At 41.2% G+C, this 12,476-nt stretch overlaps 2 protein-coding genes across 4 annotated transcripts in view; both read left to right on the plus strand.

The window, feature by feature from the left end:
- The window catches only part of AP1G1 (adaptor related protein complex 1 subunit gamma 1), a 71,658-nt gene extending 63,493 nt beyond the window's left edge, over positions 1-8,165 (plus strand). For all 3 annotated transcript variants that reach the window (XM_046681774.1, XM_046681776.1, XM_046681775.1), the window contains 2 exons: positions 2,412-2,510; positions 3,957-8,165. In XM_046681774.1, coding sequence (XP_046537730.1) covers positions 2,412-2,510; positions 3,957-4,058 — 201 coding nt within the window. In that variant the 3' untranslated portion in view covers positions 4,059-8,165. The remainder of the gene's footprint in view (positions 1-2,411; positions 2,511-3,956) is intronic.
- A 3,876-nt stretch (positions 8,166-12,041) lies between these two features.
- Positions 12,042-12,476, plus strand: part of PHLPP2 (PH domain and leucine rich repeat protein phosphatase 2) — a 73,038-nt gene continuing 72,603 nt past the window's right edge. Inside the window, exon 1 of the mRNA XM_046681773.1 lies at positions 12,042-12,164. Coding sequence (XP_046537729.1) covers positions 12,066-12,164 — 99 coding nt within the window. The 5' untranslated portion in view covers positions 12,042-12,065. The remainder of the gene's footprint in view (positions 12,165-12,476) is intronic.

Consider the following 12,476-nt stretch of genomic DNA (forward strand, 5'->3'; position numbering starts at 1 on the left):
GGATTATGGCTCTGTTTCAAGAAAACGTTATTTATAAAAACAGATGTCAGGTCAGTCTTGGCCTGTGGGCCATAGTTTGCCAACCCCTAATGTAGACTAAGCTAATCTAATCTTTGCAGTGACATGTGAAGTATGACATTGAGACGACACATTTTTAGAAATTGAAAACCTTTTATTTGTGGTTACTGCTGACTTTTCCAACCTTCTTTACTTGCATCTTTTAGGAGCCAGAATAATACAGGCGTTTTAGAAGCAGTAGAATGAAGTGGTTTCAATATTAGTTGTACAACATTAAACAAGTTACTTCTGTGTCCCAGTTTCTTTATTTGCAAAGCGGGGTGGTGATGATATCTACTTCATAGGGTTCCTTTAAGGAATAAACAGTTTTATGTGCAGGTACTGTTTCAAGCACTTTTCCTGTGTTCGGTGCTCAGTAAATATTAACTACTGCAACTTATGGTTTTATACTTGTTACTTTAGGCTGCTGTTTTTGCGACATATCATCTCTGCTTCTTAAAGTCTGGCCTTATTCTTGGTGCTGTACAATGCCTATTTGCTTATTATGATGTAGCTCGAACTTCAAAGTGTCATATTTCATAGATTCTACTATTACTATTTTTACTTTTTATTATCTCTGAAATTGAGGTGCATTTTAAAATTGATACCTTGTCGTAGTTTAATTGGCAGCCTCTTTTTCTTTCTCAGTGGCACATAAAATAATGATGTGAATTACAATTAATGGCATCTTACATTTAATGAAGTAAATGTAAATAAATGAATAATATTTTAGCTTACATAATTTATCTTGACAATAGAATTATGACTAAGACCCAAAATAGTAAGTCTGTGTGTTGAGATTAAATCTCTACTCTTGTAATTTTTAGCTCTAGAGAAGACTAGATAGACTTCCCTCTTCCTGCCACCTCCACTCCCTTTCTTTCTCTCTCCTCCCTGCCCTCCTCTCTTCTCTTCTCACCTTTTCCTCCTTCCCTCCCCTCCTCTCTCCCCCTCATCTTTCCTTATCTCTCCCTCCTTCTCTTTAATATTTTAGAAGAATAAACTTTCAGGAAAGATTTTTTTTTTAAGGATTTTATTTTTCCTTTTTCTCCCCAAAACCCCCTGGTACATAGTTGTATATTTTTAGTTTGGGTCCTTCCACTTGTGGCATGTGGGATGCCGCCTTTGCCTGGCTTGATGAGCGGTGCCATGTCCGTGCCCAGGATCAGAACCGGTGAAACCCTGGGCTGCCGAAGTGGAGCACGCAAACTTAACCAGTCAGCCATGGGGCCGGCCCCTCAGGAAAGATTTTTAAATTGTAGTATGTAGAATTGCTACATACATACCATATTGTGCTGACAATGTGGTTTACCTGTCTTGCTCATAGCACTTTTATCTCTCTTCCCTGTAAACAAACAAACAAAACCCACCAACACTCAACAAATTATGGCATTTGGCTTTTCCACATCTTTTGCTACAGGCTAGTTCTGCATGTAGTTTTTCCGTTGGGGTCTTGTGTCCCTACTGAATAGATCCTGATGTGTTCCACATACATATTAACAGGTTGGCTCTTTCCAGCCTTTCCTTCACCTCTGTCATGTAGGAGTAGACCTTGACACATTCCAGATTATGCAGCCTTTAGAAAACAAAAGTTCAAGTCTCCAGATCTCAACCACCGAAATAGATGAAAGCATGAAAGCCTGTAGTTAGTGACTGGTATGCTGGTTTTTAATTTTTTATTTCTTTTTAGCTTTTTTTAGCCACAGGCATCCTTTTTTTTTTTTTTTTTTTTTCTTAATCGAACTCAGGGATTATCCCCTTGGTGAAACTTCTTTCTTTTTCTTCTTCTTCTCCCCAAAGCCCCCCAATATGTGTCTGTATATTCTAGTTGTGCTATGTGGGATGCCGCCTCAGTGTGGCTTGATGAGTGGTACCATGTCTGCAGCTAGGATCCAAGCTGGTGAAACCCTGAGCCGCGGAAGCAGAGCATGCAAACTTAAACACTTGGCCATGGGGCTGGCCCGGGCATCCCTTCTTTTACCTGCATAGTTGATCAGTTACTATTAAGTGAGGTTGCCAGAACAAAAATTGGTCACCTTTTGAAAAGTAGTAGGCTGAAGATCCTTCAGCCAGAAAGGAAAGAATGGCTCATTGGTAGTTTTCATGATCAACGCCTACCAGTGGGTTTTTCTAAACACCGTGAAGTGATAGTCAGCCCACATACTATGAATTGCTGATATCTGGAAAACAAATAGAACATAAATAGTACATAGTGGTAGTAGGTAATAGTAATAGTAGTAAGTAAATCTGTTACCTGAACCATCATCTGTGTATCTGACTTTTTTTTTGTCGACATCTCTGACATAGTATTATGTGTATTACTTTTTCTGAAGAGTGCCCTTTGTTTCCCGTAGACATTCCAGCTGCAGCTTCTGTCTCCTAGCAGCAGCATTGTCCCAGCATTTAATACGGGGACCATCACACAAGTCATTAAAGTTCTGAACCCACAGAAGGTGAGTAGCACATTTGAAGATAGTATCTGAACAAGGTGTAAGCAAATTTCCTGAAATAAAATTGTGCTTTGTTTCTCTGAATTTTTTGACTTATAAGTCCTAGAAGAAATCTATGAAAACGTCTGGTCTAACCTGCTTATTCTTTTGTAGATAATAAATGGAGCCCAGACACATTAAATAGTTTTGTGACATCTTATTAAAATGCAGCTTTAAAAAAATTCTCTATTTAGAGGTTTAAAGATCTTGTTTTTTGCAAGAGGACAGAAAAAGCTTAGATATTTTAATCTTTACACAAGTTGCAGTCTGAGATAAGCACGTTTGTTGAACTAAATGTCTACCTTTACTACTGTAATTATTAAGTATGCATAGCAAAAGTGGAGAATTTTTCATGAAGTAACCAAATGAAAAATAGCTTTAGAAACTGAAATTAAGCCATATTTTTTTATTACATGTTCTCAAAGAAGTAAATTGACTTCACTTAATAGTAATCAGTTGACTAGTTTTCAGTTTTTGAAAATGGTTCAGAGAATTGCTTCACCTTGAAAGATCTCTAGTAGTGTCTCATAAATACCAGTATGATTTTCTCCTCTTGTAACACTCTGCTATCCAGCGTATTTTAAGTATTTGCCTGTAGCACAAGCACAAATTCCTTTGACGATCTGATACCTAGAGAGAGTAAAAATTTTCTTAGTGCATTAATATTTGAAATCTGCCATATAAAGTAAAAAGTACTTATAATTGACTTTTCTTAAAACTACTGCTATTACTTGTAAATTAACTCATTTTTTTCTTTTATGCCTTGGGAATGAAATGAGTTTATGTTTACATTTACAGTCATGCGTCACTTAGCGATGGGGATACATTCCAAGAAATGTGTTTTTAGTCAGTTTCATTGTTGTGTGAACGTCATACACAAGCATAGATGGTATAGTCTACCACACACTTAGGCTGTATGGTACCAATCTTAGGGGACCACTGTTGTATGTGCAGTCTGTCGTTGACTGAAGTGTTGTTATGCAGTGCTTGACTGTACTGTAGATTTTACAGACAAAGTAACAGTATATTTGAATATAGAACATAAGATGAGTATTTACCTCGTTTTTCTAGAAACTTGGATACACGAGTTGAATCTTTTTGAAAAGCACTCAGTTAATATTCCTATGAAAATGCTCCCAAGTGGTTCTGTCTTATTAATGCAGTTCTAGGATTGAAGCCAGCGATGGGTTCTGGAGATGGATTTCCTCTGCTTGACTGCATGATGTTGGCTCCTTGGCTAATAGCTAGAGTACTAGGTGGTTTTTGTTGTTTGCCTGTGTGTTATTTTTAAGAGACAGCTTTATTTTAAAATGATTGTTTTTTCTAAGATTAAAAGTTTATTTGTGGACTGGAGAGATTCTAGAGATTTTATTTCAATGTATAATTTGTGATTCTCTTTTCTTCTCACAGCAACAGCTGCGAATGCGGATCAAGCTCACATATAATCACAAGGGCTCAGCAATGCAAGATCTAGCAGAGGTGAACAACTTTCCCCCTCAGTCCTGGCAATGAGGGTCTGGCACCATTCTCATGCTTATCCCACTCAATCAAAGGAACTCTGGGAAGGAGGTTGTGATTGCTGGCAAGTCCCCCCCAACTGTACCATGGGCATAAGGAGCTGAAGAAAACTGTTGAGGAGGATTTTCCTGAAGTTATTGCTGACCTTGAAGCATTGTTAAAGACTAATTTCCTCTCCTCCACTGTTGAGGCCGGCTGCTTCTGGAGGCTACTTTGCACTCTTCCTCCTCTTCTCCTTTTTCCGCACTTCTCCACCCCTCCCACATTTACAGCCAGAATCAACATTCCCTGGGCCCCTGAGGAAATAAGCAGCTGGTCTGGAGGAGAGGACTGGAATCCATGACAAGAAAACACTCACTCTGTCTCTGCAGCAAAGAGTTGCCCCTTCTTTCTACTGTGTTTCTCTGTGGACTGGGCAAGGTGGGGTATTTATTCCTCACTAGCTGGGTTACCATCTTCAGGCGCTTTTTACATCTGGCATTCAGAATGGAAATGTAACAATGAACATTAGGGAGCCCTGCCTTTTTCTACTGGTTCCCCCAATGTTTGAAAGAGGCATTAGGCTCCTGGTAGCCTTTTCTGAGCATTGCTGTATACACACAGACACACATATGTATGTATGTTTGATACCAAGAACTGGTCAGACCTTGAGAGGTTATTTGTAAACACTGGACAGATGCAGTTAAAAAGAGCTTTTGTTGAGATGTGGCATGAAGGATATGGTGCTCTATTTGTAATAGAAACTTCCAAGGCTCTTCCAGCTCCCCTTTCTCTCCATTCTATAGCTGTAGTCATGAACATTCTCCATGATTTTCAAAATTGATTCCCCCTAAAGTGCAAAGTGGACAACTTCTAAAAGATGTATATATAATAATAGTTATTAATGCCCTTATTCTCACCATAAATTTTAAAGTTTCTTCTAAGCCCGTAACTTGCCTGTTGAACTATGGTAAATGGGTGGAAAGAGGAGTTCACTACTTTTAAAGATCAGACTCCTTAACAAAAGCACCTTTGCCCATAGGAAGAGTGAGTATCAGACTCATCCTAGAGCATATTGGAGTCATCTTCTTCCTTACTCCAAACCTCCCTTTTTATTTCCTGAGCCTGGCTTGGACCTTGGCATTCCGTTTGAATTCCTTCTTCTAACTGGAACATTTGTGTTGTATCTGTAACACTGGCACTGAAATAAAGACCACACGGTTAAAGAAATCTTTCCTATATTGTACTTTATGCTGTTGGATTGAAGCCTTGTAGCTTCCTTGCCCCCTATGTCAGAGGAAGTCCTATGGACACCATAGGGTAGGAATATCCTTACCTGAGTCTGGGAGATTAGTCTCTTGAGAGAGGCCAATCTCATGAGTATCTGCATCAAAGACTTGAGGTCTGGAGCTTCTTTTAAACTAGTGAGAGTGCCGAGTGCTTGTTAGGAAGGACCCTTGTGTTATCAAACCTTAACACTGAGTTGCTGGAATGAGGTAAGGTGAATCTCCTGTGGCACATGTTGAATGTACTGTGTACGTTCAGGTGCACAGGTGCCATGTCGGATATACTAAGGAAGAAAGGAAAAGTCAGGCCCACTTTGCTCTTAAAATGTTTGTAGTCATTACTGTATTGAGTACAGTATAATGAATACTTTGGCTTCGGTCTTAAACCTGGGTACAAATATCCATTTTTTTCTTCCATTTCACCAAGCCTTTACTTAAAATCTTCAGTGTCTTGTCAAATCTAGCTCTGTATCAGATGCTAGACTATTCCTAACATTTGACAGACTGGAGTTGAACTAAAGGCTCCAAAGGGAAAACCTGCTGGTCTTAATAATATACAGGAGCAAGATTTGCTAAAACGCACTCCACTGGGTAAATGGTTAACTGAGTCAAGAACAGGATATTATCTTGTGCGTGGTTTTTAGTAAAGTAAATGTGGACTAGTGTATATTTCGGACAACTGCTCTGCCTGTGCAATGATAAATAGCCTTTAAAGGTTTCTTTACAGACTGATTTCATTGGATGGATACTTAATGCTGTGAAATGTGATAGGATTAACATAATATCGGTGGATTTCTTGAATAGAATTTGTCTAACATTCCTCTTTGTGGTAGAGGCTTTATTTTCTCTCTCACGTTTATAGTTAACCAGCTCAAGTTTCTTTAGTTGAACTGAGTTGAATCTCAGAAATCTGCTGAAGATCATGCTGTAAGACAGTGCTAGCTAATGGAGCTGGAAAGGATCTACTCTAGTCACAAAGCATCTCCTTGGGTGATCATAGTTTTGAGGTACAGTTATAGGATCATCTATAGCTTTGTCTAGAAGGGATAAAAATCATGGCCTTAACACAAAGGGTGCTGTGTAGAAGATGAAGTGATTTCTAACAGTGAACCTGAGCACCATACTGAAGGACTAGCGGCCACATAACTGCCTAGGATACTGATGGTTGTGAAGACTGTTTCAAATGATTGGATCTTTGAAAGCTTCAGCGTGCCTTAGTTTCTAGGATCAGAATTAGTTCTCCTCTCACTTGGCCTTGCTGCTAAAGGAGAAATCTCTTTAATTTGTATGAATGCTTGCACATTTCAGTGATTTCTTTCCCTAGTATAACCATTCAAGGGGAAGCAGGTTTGGATAGATTTACAAACTTCAGAGCCATTGTGAGGAAAGAGTGATTTCCATGGCTGTTTTAATAACTCCAGGGTGATAAGCAGTGAGCCTACACACACTTACTTGGACAATTTCACATGCACTTTTACCTCATTTTTTCCCTCTTGCAGAGTCGTTTATCCTCTACCCTCCCCTCCTCCCAGGAATCCTAAGGGAGAATTCATCTTAGTAATCTCAAAAAACTGTAGGAAGGGTGCTCTACCCGAGAAGCTTCTCCCACAATGCTCCGGTGCTGTTAACCTTGAGGTGATTTGGACAGTCATGGAATGTTTTATGCTGTGTATAGTGATCATCTGTTCATTTTCAGGTCTTTCTCATTTAAAGAAACATTCCTCAATGTAACATTTGTGAGGAGATTCTTTCCTCTTGCCAGGTTAAAGATGTGCTTCGTACCTCTTGTTTGTCCCATTTATATAAGAAAATAGACTTTTAAAACTGTCCAGCACTAACAATTTGAATATTTACATCTGCTATATAACATGCTTTCCATTTTTATGTTTTTCTAGAAGAAGTTGGAAGTTAGAGGATAATGTTTTTGAGGTTCAACTTCATAATCTTCCGCATTGGAAAATATTTGGGTCATGAGAACTAGGAGAAAGAAGGAGCTTGAATGTGTATAGTTTTTTCTACTGAATGTATTTTATCCATATTGTTCTAAACTGAGAGAGAGCTAGAGAGCAAAAAGTGGATATTCGTGAACTTTGTGGTTGGGGGAGAGGTAGTACATGGCTGTGTACTCATGAGTTGGGAGTGGGGAGGATCACTGAAGGGAAAATTGCTCAGAAAGTCCTGAAGTTAAAAACACTTTGTTTAGCTTTGGCTCAGGAGGGTGGGGCTGCCTGTAGAACTGGAAGTGAATAATCTTTTTCAAGCAATAGCAGTGAATGAGTCCCATCTCCAGGTTCCAGGACCTGGAACAGTTAAACAGTTAAAGAAAATGCTGAGGCAGCTTGCATGGTTGCTTCACAGACTTCCACGAGGCTGATTCTGGCTTCAAGATGGAGCATTGGAGTTGTTTTTGTTTTTGTTTTTGGAACCTGCTGTTGCGCTTTGTCTGTTTTGTTTTTGTTTTCTATTTGGGGGCCCCATGGGAAAGAGCTGAACTCTTTCCTCTGTGAACTCCCACTGTGTCCCTGTAAAGTCCCTTTTCTTTCATAATGTTGTAAGTTGCCTTTTCATTAAGCCCCATCACATCTTCTTTACTGTAAAAATATTAAAAGGCTGTTTCCAAGTGGGACGGCTGATGAAGTTCTAATTATTGCAGACATATTTTTGAGATGTAAAAAAATTTAAAATTAAATGATAAGTCTTAGAGGCGAGTGAGGAATAAAATGGATGTAAACATTTACATGGGATGCATTAGAATTCTGCTGTGTGTATTGTCTTTTGGTTGAAACAAATTATGAACAGTGACTAATAATAAAAAGTCAATACTCAATGATTTAAATTTTGCTTCCTCGCTTCTTACAAGTGGATTAGAGAAGCCTTGGATGAATTCTTATTCCAGAGCTTTGAACTAAACTCACTGACCTGTTAATGGTATTTTTACACAGAAATCTCACCAAGAAAGGAATTTGAACAACTTAAAAAAACTTGTAGTTACAGTGAAAAGTACAATTGGAAATTTTAACTATATGATTATTTCTGTGCTTATCTTCTCCACTTAGGTGAATTTTCACACAAGGCAAAGAAATAGCAAGGTGAAATGTGTATTAGGGGTGGTCATGGGTTTGGTTATAAGCTTCTTTTTGTGGATTGTTACAGTATATCTGTGACAGAGAAGAGGAAGGCTTGACCAGTCAAAATGAATTATATTTCATGATCAATTCTATGTGAATTCTTCCATAGAAGTGAGAGTAGTTGGAAGTTGGAAGCTGTAGGTTTTCTATTACTCAGATGATTCCTGACAATCCCTGGATTGAGAAAGGGGAGACTGTGCCAGTTCCCTGATTGAGAAGGAGAAGGATGCAGGCCTTGGCTATTATCAAGTTTATACAGAAGTGCCCTTTGGCACTGTTTGATAAGTGACACTTCTATAATCTTTCCTTATATGTGGCTTAGGTAAAATTCATCTTTGTGTCTAATATTAAATTTAGTTGACAGCTTCATCTACATGTAATTAGATGAAAATACAAAAGCTACAATAGAAAAGTTTAGCAAGTAATAGACTCCAGACATTTACATAACAGTACAATAAGTAGTGTTCAGATTTGAACTTCAGTCCAGGACCAAATTAATTTTTATCATTTTAAGTCTTTTCCAGGCCGTTTCCTCCCCTAGTTCAGTTGTCTCCATTTTCAAAATGTCCAAGGAAAAAATTCCTTCAAATCTTGAAGCCAGGTAAATTCTGCCTGTTTATTTGGAACTAAGATAAGGAATATCTAACTCTGCTCAACCTGTGGTAGAATAACAAGGAATTTAGGCCTAATGATGACATTGTGATCATCGAAGCAGTGGGAAGTAGATATAAATAAGTGAATATAGTAAGCTCTTATGGCTCCTTTACCAAATCTGATAGATGTGAACTTTTCTTCTCCAGCCCTTCTTTCCATTTTGTAGTGAGGATTAGGAAAAGCTCCTGGGATAAAGTGTGTGTATGTGTGTCATTCTCCCTGCCAGGTGGAGAGAGAGGTATGCACAGCTGCTTATAGGATGGATACAGAGAGGAGGGGAGTCTAATGACTTCTCTGTTTCTTGGCTTGATTCAAACAGTGATTTTTGTAATGATGAACCTGCAGTGAGGGCAGATGGATTTTTGCACAAAAATCCCAGAGGAATTTATTTTTAGGGTTAGTCTCAGCTGTTTAACATTTCCAGAAATTGTAGTTACATAACCCTTGGCATACATAATGCACACTGCCTTGAACTGGGGGAGAACATGAATGTGTGACCTTTGAAACAGTATAAAATGTTAACGACAGTACATGATTTGAAAGGAGAACTGAGAATCAACTGGTTGTCACTACTTACTGAATTGGATCTTAAACCATGGAGACCTTTAAAGAGAACTGCATCATAAATTATCTCCTGCAACATCTGGGTTGGTAGCTTTTTTTTTTCTTTTTGAAAGAGGTACTACTGTTGTTGAAGTAGTAAATACATAACTTTTAGCATATGCTTGTATTCAGAATTGATGCTTTAACCCACTATCCCATTAGTTAAAAAACAAACCAGTTATCTACTACTGCTCTTCCCTAGCATGAACTCAAATGCTAGTCCTGGGCCAAAGTCTCTCCCTTTTAATCAATAAAGAGCTTCTGCTCATGAGATCTGGAAAAGATAATGTGTGACACCTCAAGAAACAGGCTTTTAGGAACACTAATTCTGAACCACATTTTTATTCTTTCCACTGCCTGTCTGCCCTTGGTCAAGTCCACTTCTGTCTCCATATTGGTGCCTATCCCTTCCACACCAAGTGTTCTTGCTGGTAGAAGTTACCCAGTAAGCAATGAAATGGGAATCCAACTACTTTGAGTAGCTTTCTTGAAAGTAATTTCAAGGTAGAAGGAAAACCCAGGAGCTAGACAACCTAAGAGCTTTTTTCACCTTACACCAGGCTCACAAACCATTTTTAATTCATTAAAATGAGAACAAAGAAAGATTACTGGAGATTGGAATTTTGGTATATACAAAGTAACTCATATAAAGGGAGAAAATAGTGACCAAACTTTTACAGAAGAAATAATTTGTACAGAGTTAGAATCTTTGCAAGAGTCAAATTTTGTCTTGGAATTCAAAATATCTCCGAATGCATACATATCTTAGAGGAGAGAGGGGCACAGACTGCACTGTTAGATCTCAAACACTTGTACTAAGCATACAACTAAAATATTCTAAACATAGTTTACTTGGACTAGGCAAGCTGAAGCAATGCATAATAGGTGATACCATCTTTACCAATTATTCAAAGCTCAAGAAATTATGGGGTTTTTGCTGCTTAATACCTTAAAAGTTGCTTGAAGGTTCATCAACATCTGTGTAATGGTGGAAGACCTAAAAATCTGGAAGTTTAGAAAGTTTCCTGGGAAACTTCAGAGCAGAATTAACAAGGAGAGTACTTTCTGAGGTATTGAGTGAATCTTAAATTTGGAAACTCAGATTATGATGGCTGCTATGAATCCCTACCGTGTGTTAAGTATTTTGTATGCATTCACAAAATCTTCCTAATTATCAGGCAGATATTAATTTCTATTTCACAGCTTAAGAACCAAAGGCTTAGATCAAGTGACTTGCACAAGGGTGTAGACCTAATAAGAGGTAGAGCTGGGATTTGGAATCAAGCTTTCTGACTCCAAATTTGGCCCACTGGCAGGCCACAAAACTATCATCAATGCAGGAACTAAAAGAAAATAAACTAACTTTATTTATTTATTTATTTATTTTTTGAGGAAGATTAGCCCTGAGCTAACTACTGCCAATCCTCCTCTCTTTGCTGAGGAAGACTGGCCCTGAGCTAACATCCATGCCCATCTTCCTCTACTTAACATGTGGGATGCCTGCTACAGCATGCCTTGCCAAGCGGTGCTATGTCCGCACTCGGGATCCCAACCAAACCCTGGCCGCTGAGAAGCGAAACTTGCGAACTTAACCACTGTGCCACCGGGCCAGCCCCTAAATTAACTTTTAAAGATTTTTCTGAATTAGTCTTGCAATAATAAAACGGCTCACAGACCATATTACTGCTTGAGACAGAGAACTGAATTCTGATAATTTTACTACATGAGAAAAGGGAATTAAAATGTGACTGGGAGGTGAGTTGACATTTTGCACATGGGGTTGGGTCGAATTTGCTGAAGAAGGTCTGAGCATCTCTAATAAGAGAAGGGGCCTGGCTAAGGTGAATATTCTCAACAATTCGTTCAATGGCTTTGCCAGTGAGAGTGACAAGCCAGTTTTGAAGCAGAAAGAGAGGAAATGGAGAGGTAAGTTACAAGAGTTACCCTCTGCGGAGGGCAGCGTCCTATCGCTATCGACAGGTGCAGACCCACCCTGCCCCTTGTCCAGCCCGTACTTAGGAGGCGAGGATAGCAGTAAATAAGCCTCCCTGCGCCTCAGTCCCCCAAACCGAGGGCGGCCGGCAGCGGAGGCCCAGCCCTGTGGTAGCGCCGGCTCCGCCCGTGGGGCCCGCGGCAGCCAGCCCGCCACGATGCGGCTCCCCGGCGGGCGCCGGGGCCACGCCGAGCCCACGCCGAGCCCGCAGCTACGCAGGTCCAGCGGGGTTACGGGAGGGGCGGGGCCGGGGGCGGGGCGGTGGGCCGCGGGGGGCGGGGCCCAGGGCTGTTCGCGCGCGCCGCCGAGGCTCCGCGCGCCGTCGCGCCGGCCGGGCGTCCCTGTGCAGCCGCCGCGGATGGGGGAGGTGGAGCCGGCGCCTGCGGGCCCGCTCGAGCCCCCGGAGCCGCCCGAAGCGCTCGCGAGCCGCCGGCCGGGCGGAATCCGGGTCCTGAAGGTGAGGCGAGCAGGCGAACGGGCGGGCGGGCTGGGGAGGGAGCGAGGGCGGGAGCGGCCATCCCTGCCCCGCGCAGTGGCCGAGGCAGCCGGCGACCCCCCGCCCCGCGTCAGTCAGTCCGCTTCGCGGCTCGGCCCTCCCGCAGTCCCCTGGCGCGCCGCGGCCCCCGCCCAGGCCTCCGCGCCAGGCCGCTGCTGAGGCCTCGGCCGCCTCTGTCCCTACCGCTGCCCATCCCTGGCCGCGCGCCACCCGCCTCTCAGGCCCACGCCTTGGGTCCGGCGTCCACCCGGCCGCCGCCGCCCACTCGGCTCC

The sequence above is a fragment of the Equus quagga genome, chromosome 13 (genome assembly GCF_021613505.1).
Source record: "Equus quagga isolate Etosha38 chromosome 13, UCLA_HA_Equagga_1.0, whole genome shotgun sequence".
NCBI classification, from domain to species: Eukaryota; Metazoa; Chordata; class Mammalia; order Perissodactyla; family Equidae; genus Equus; species Equus quagga.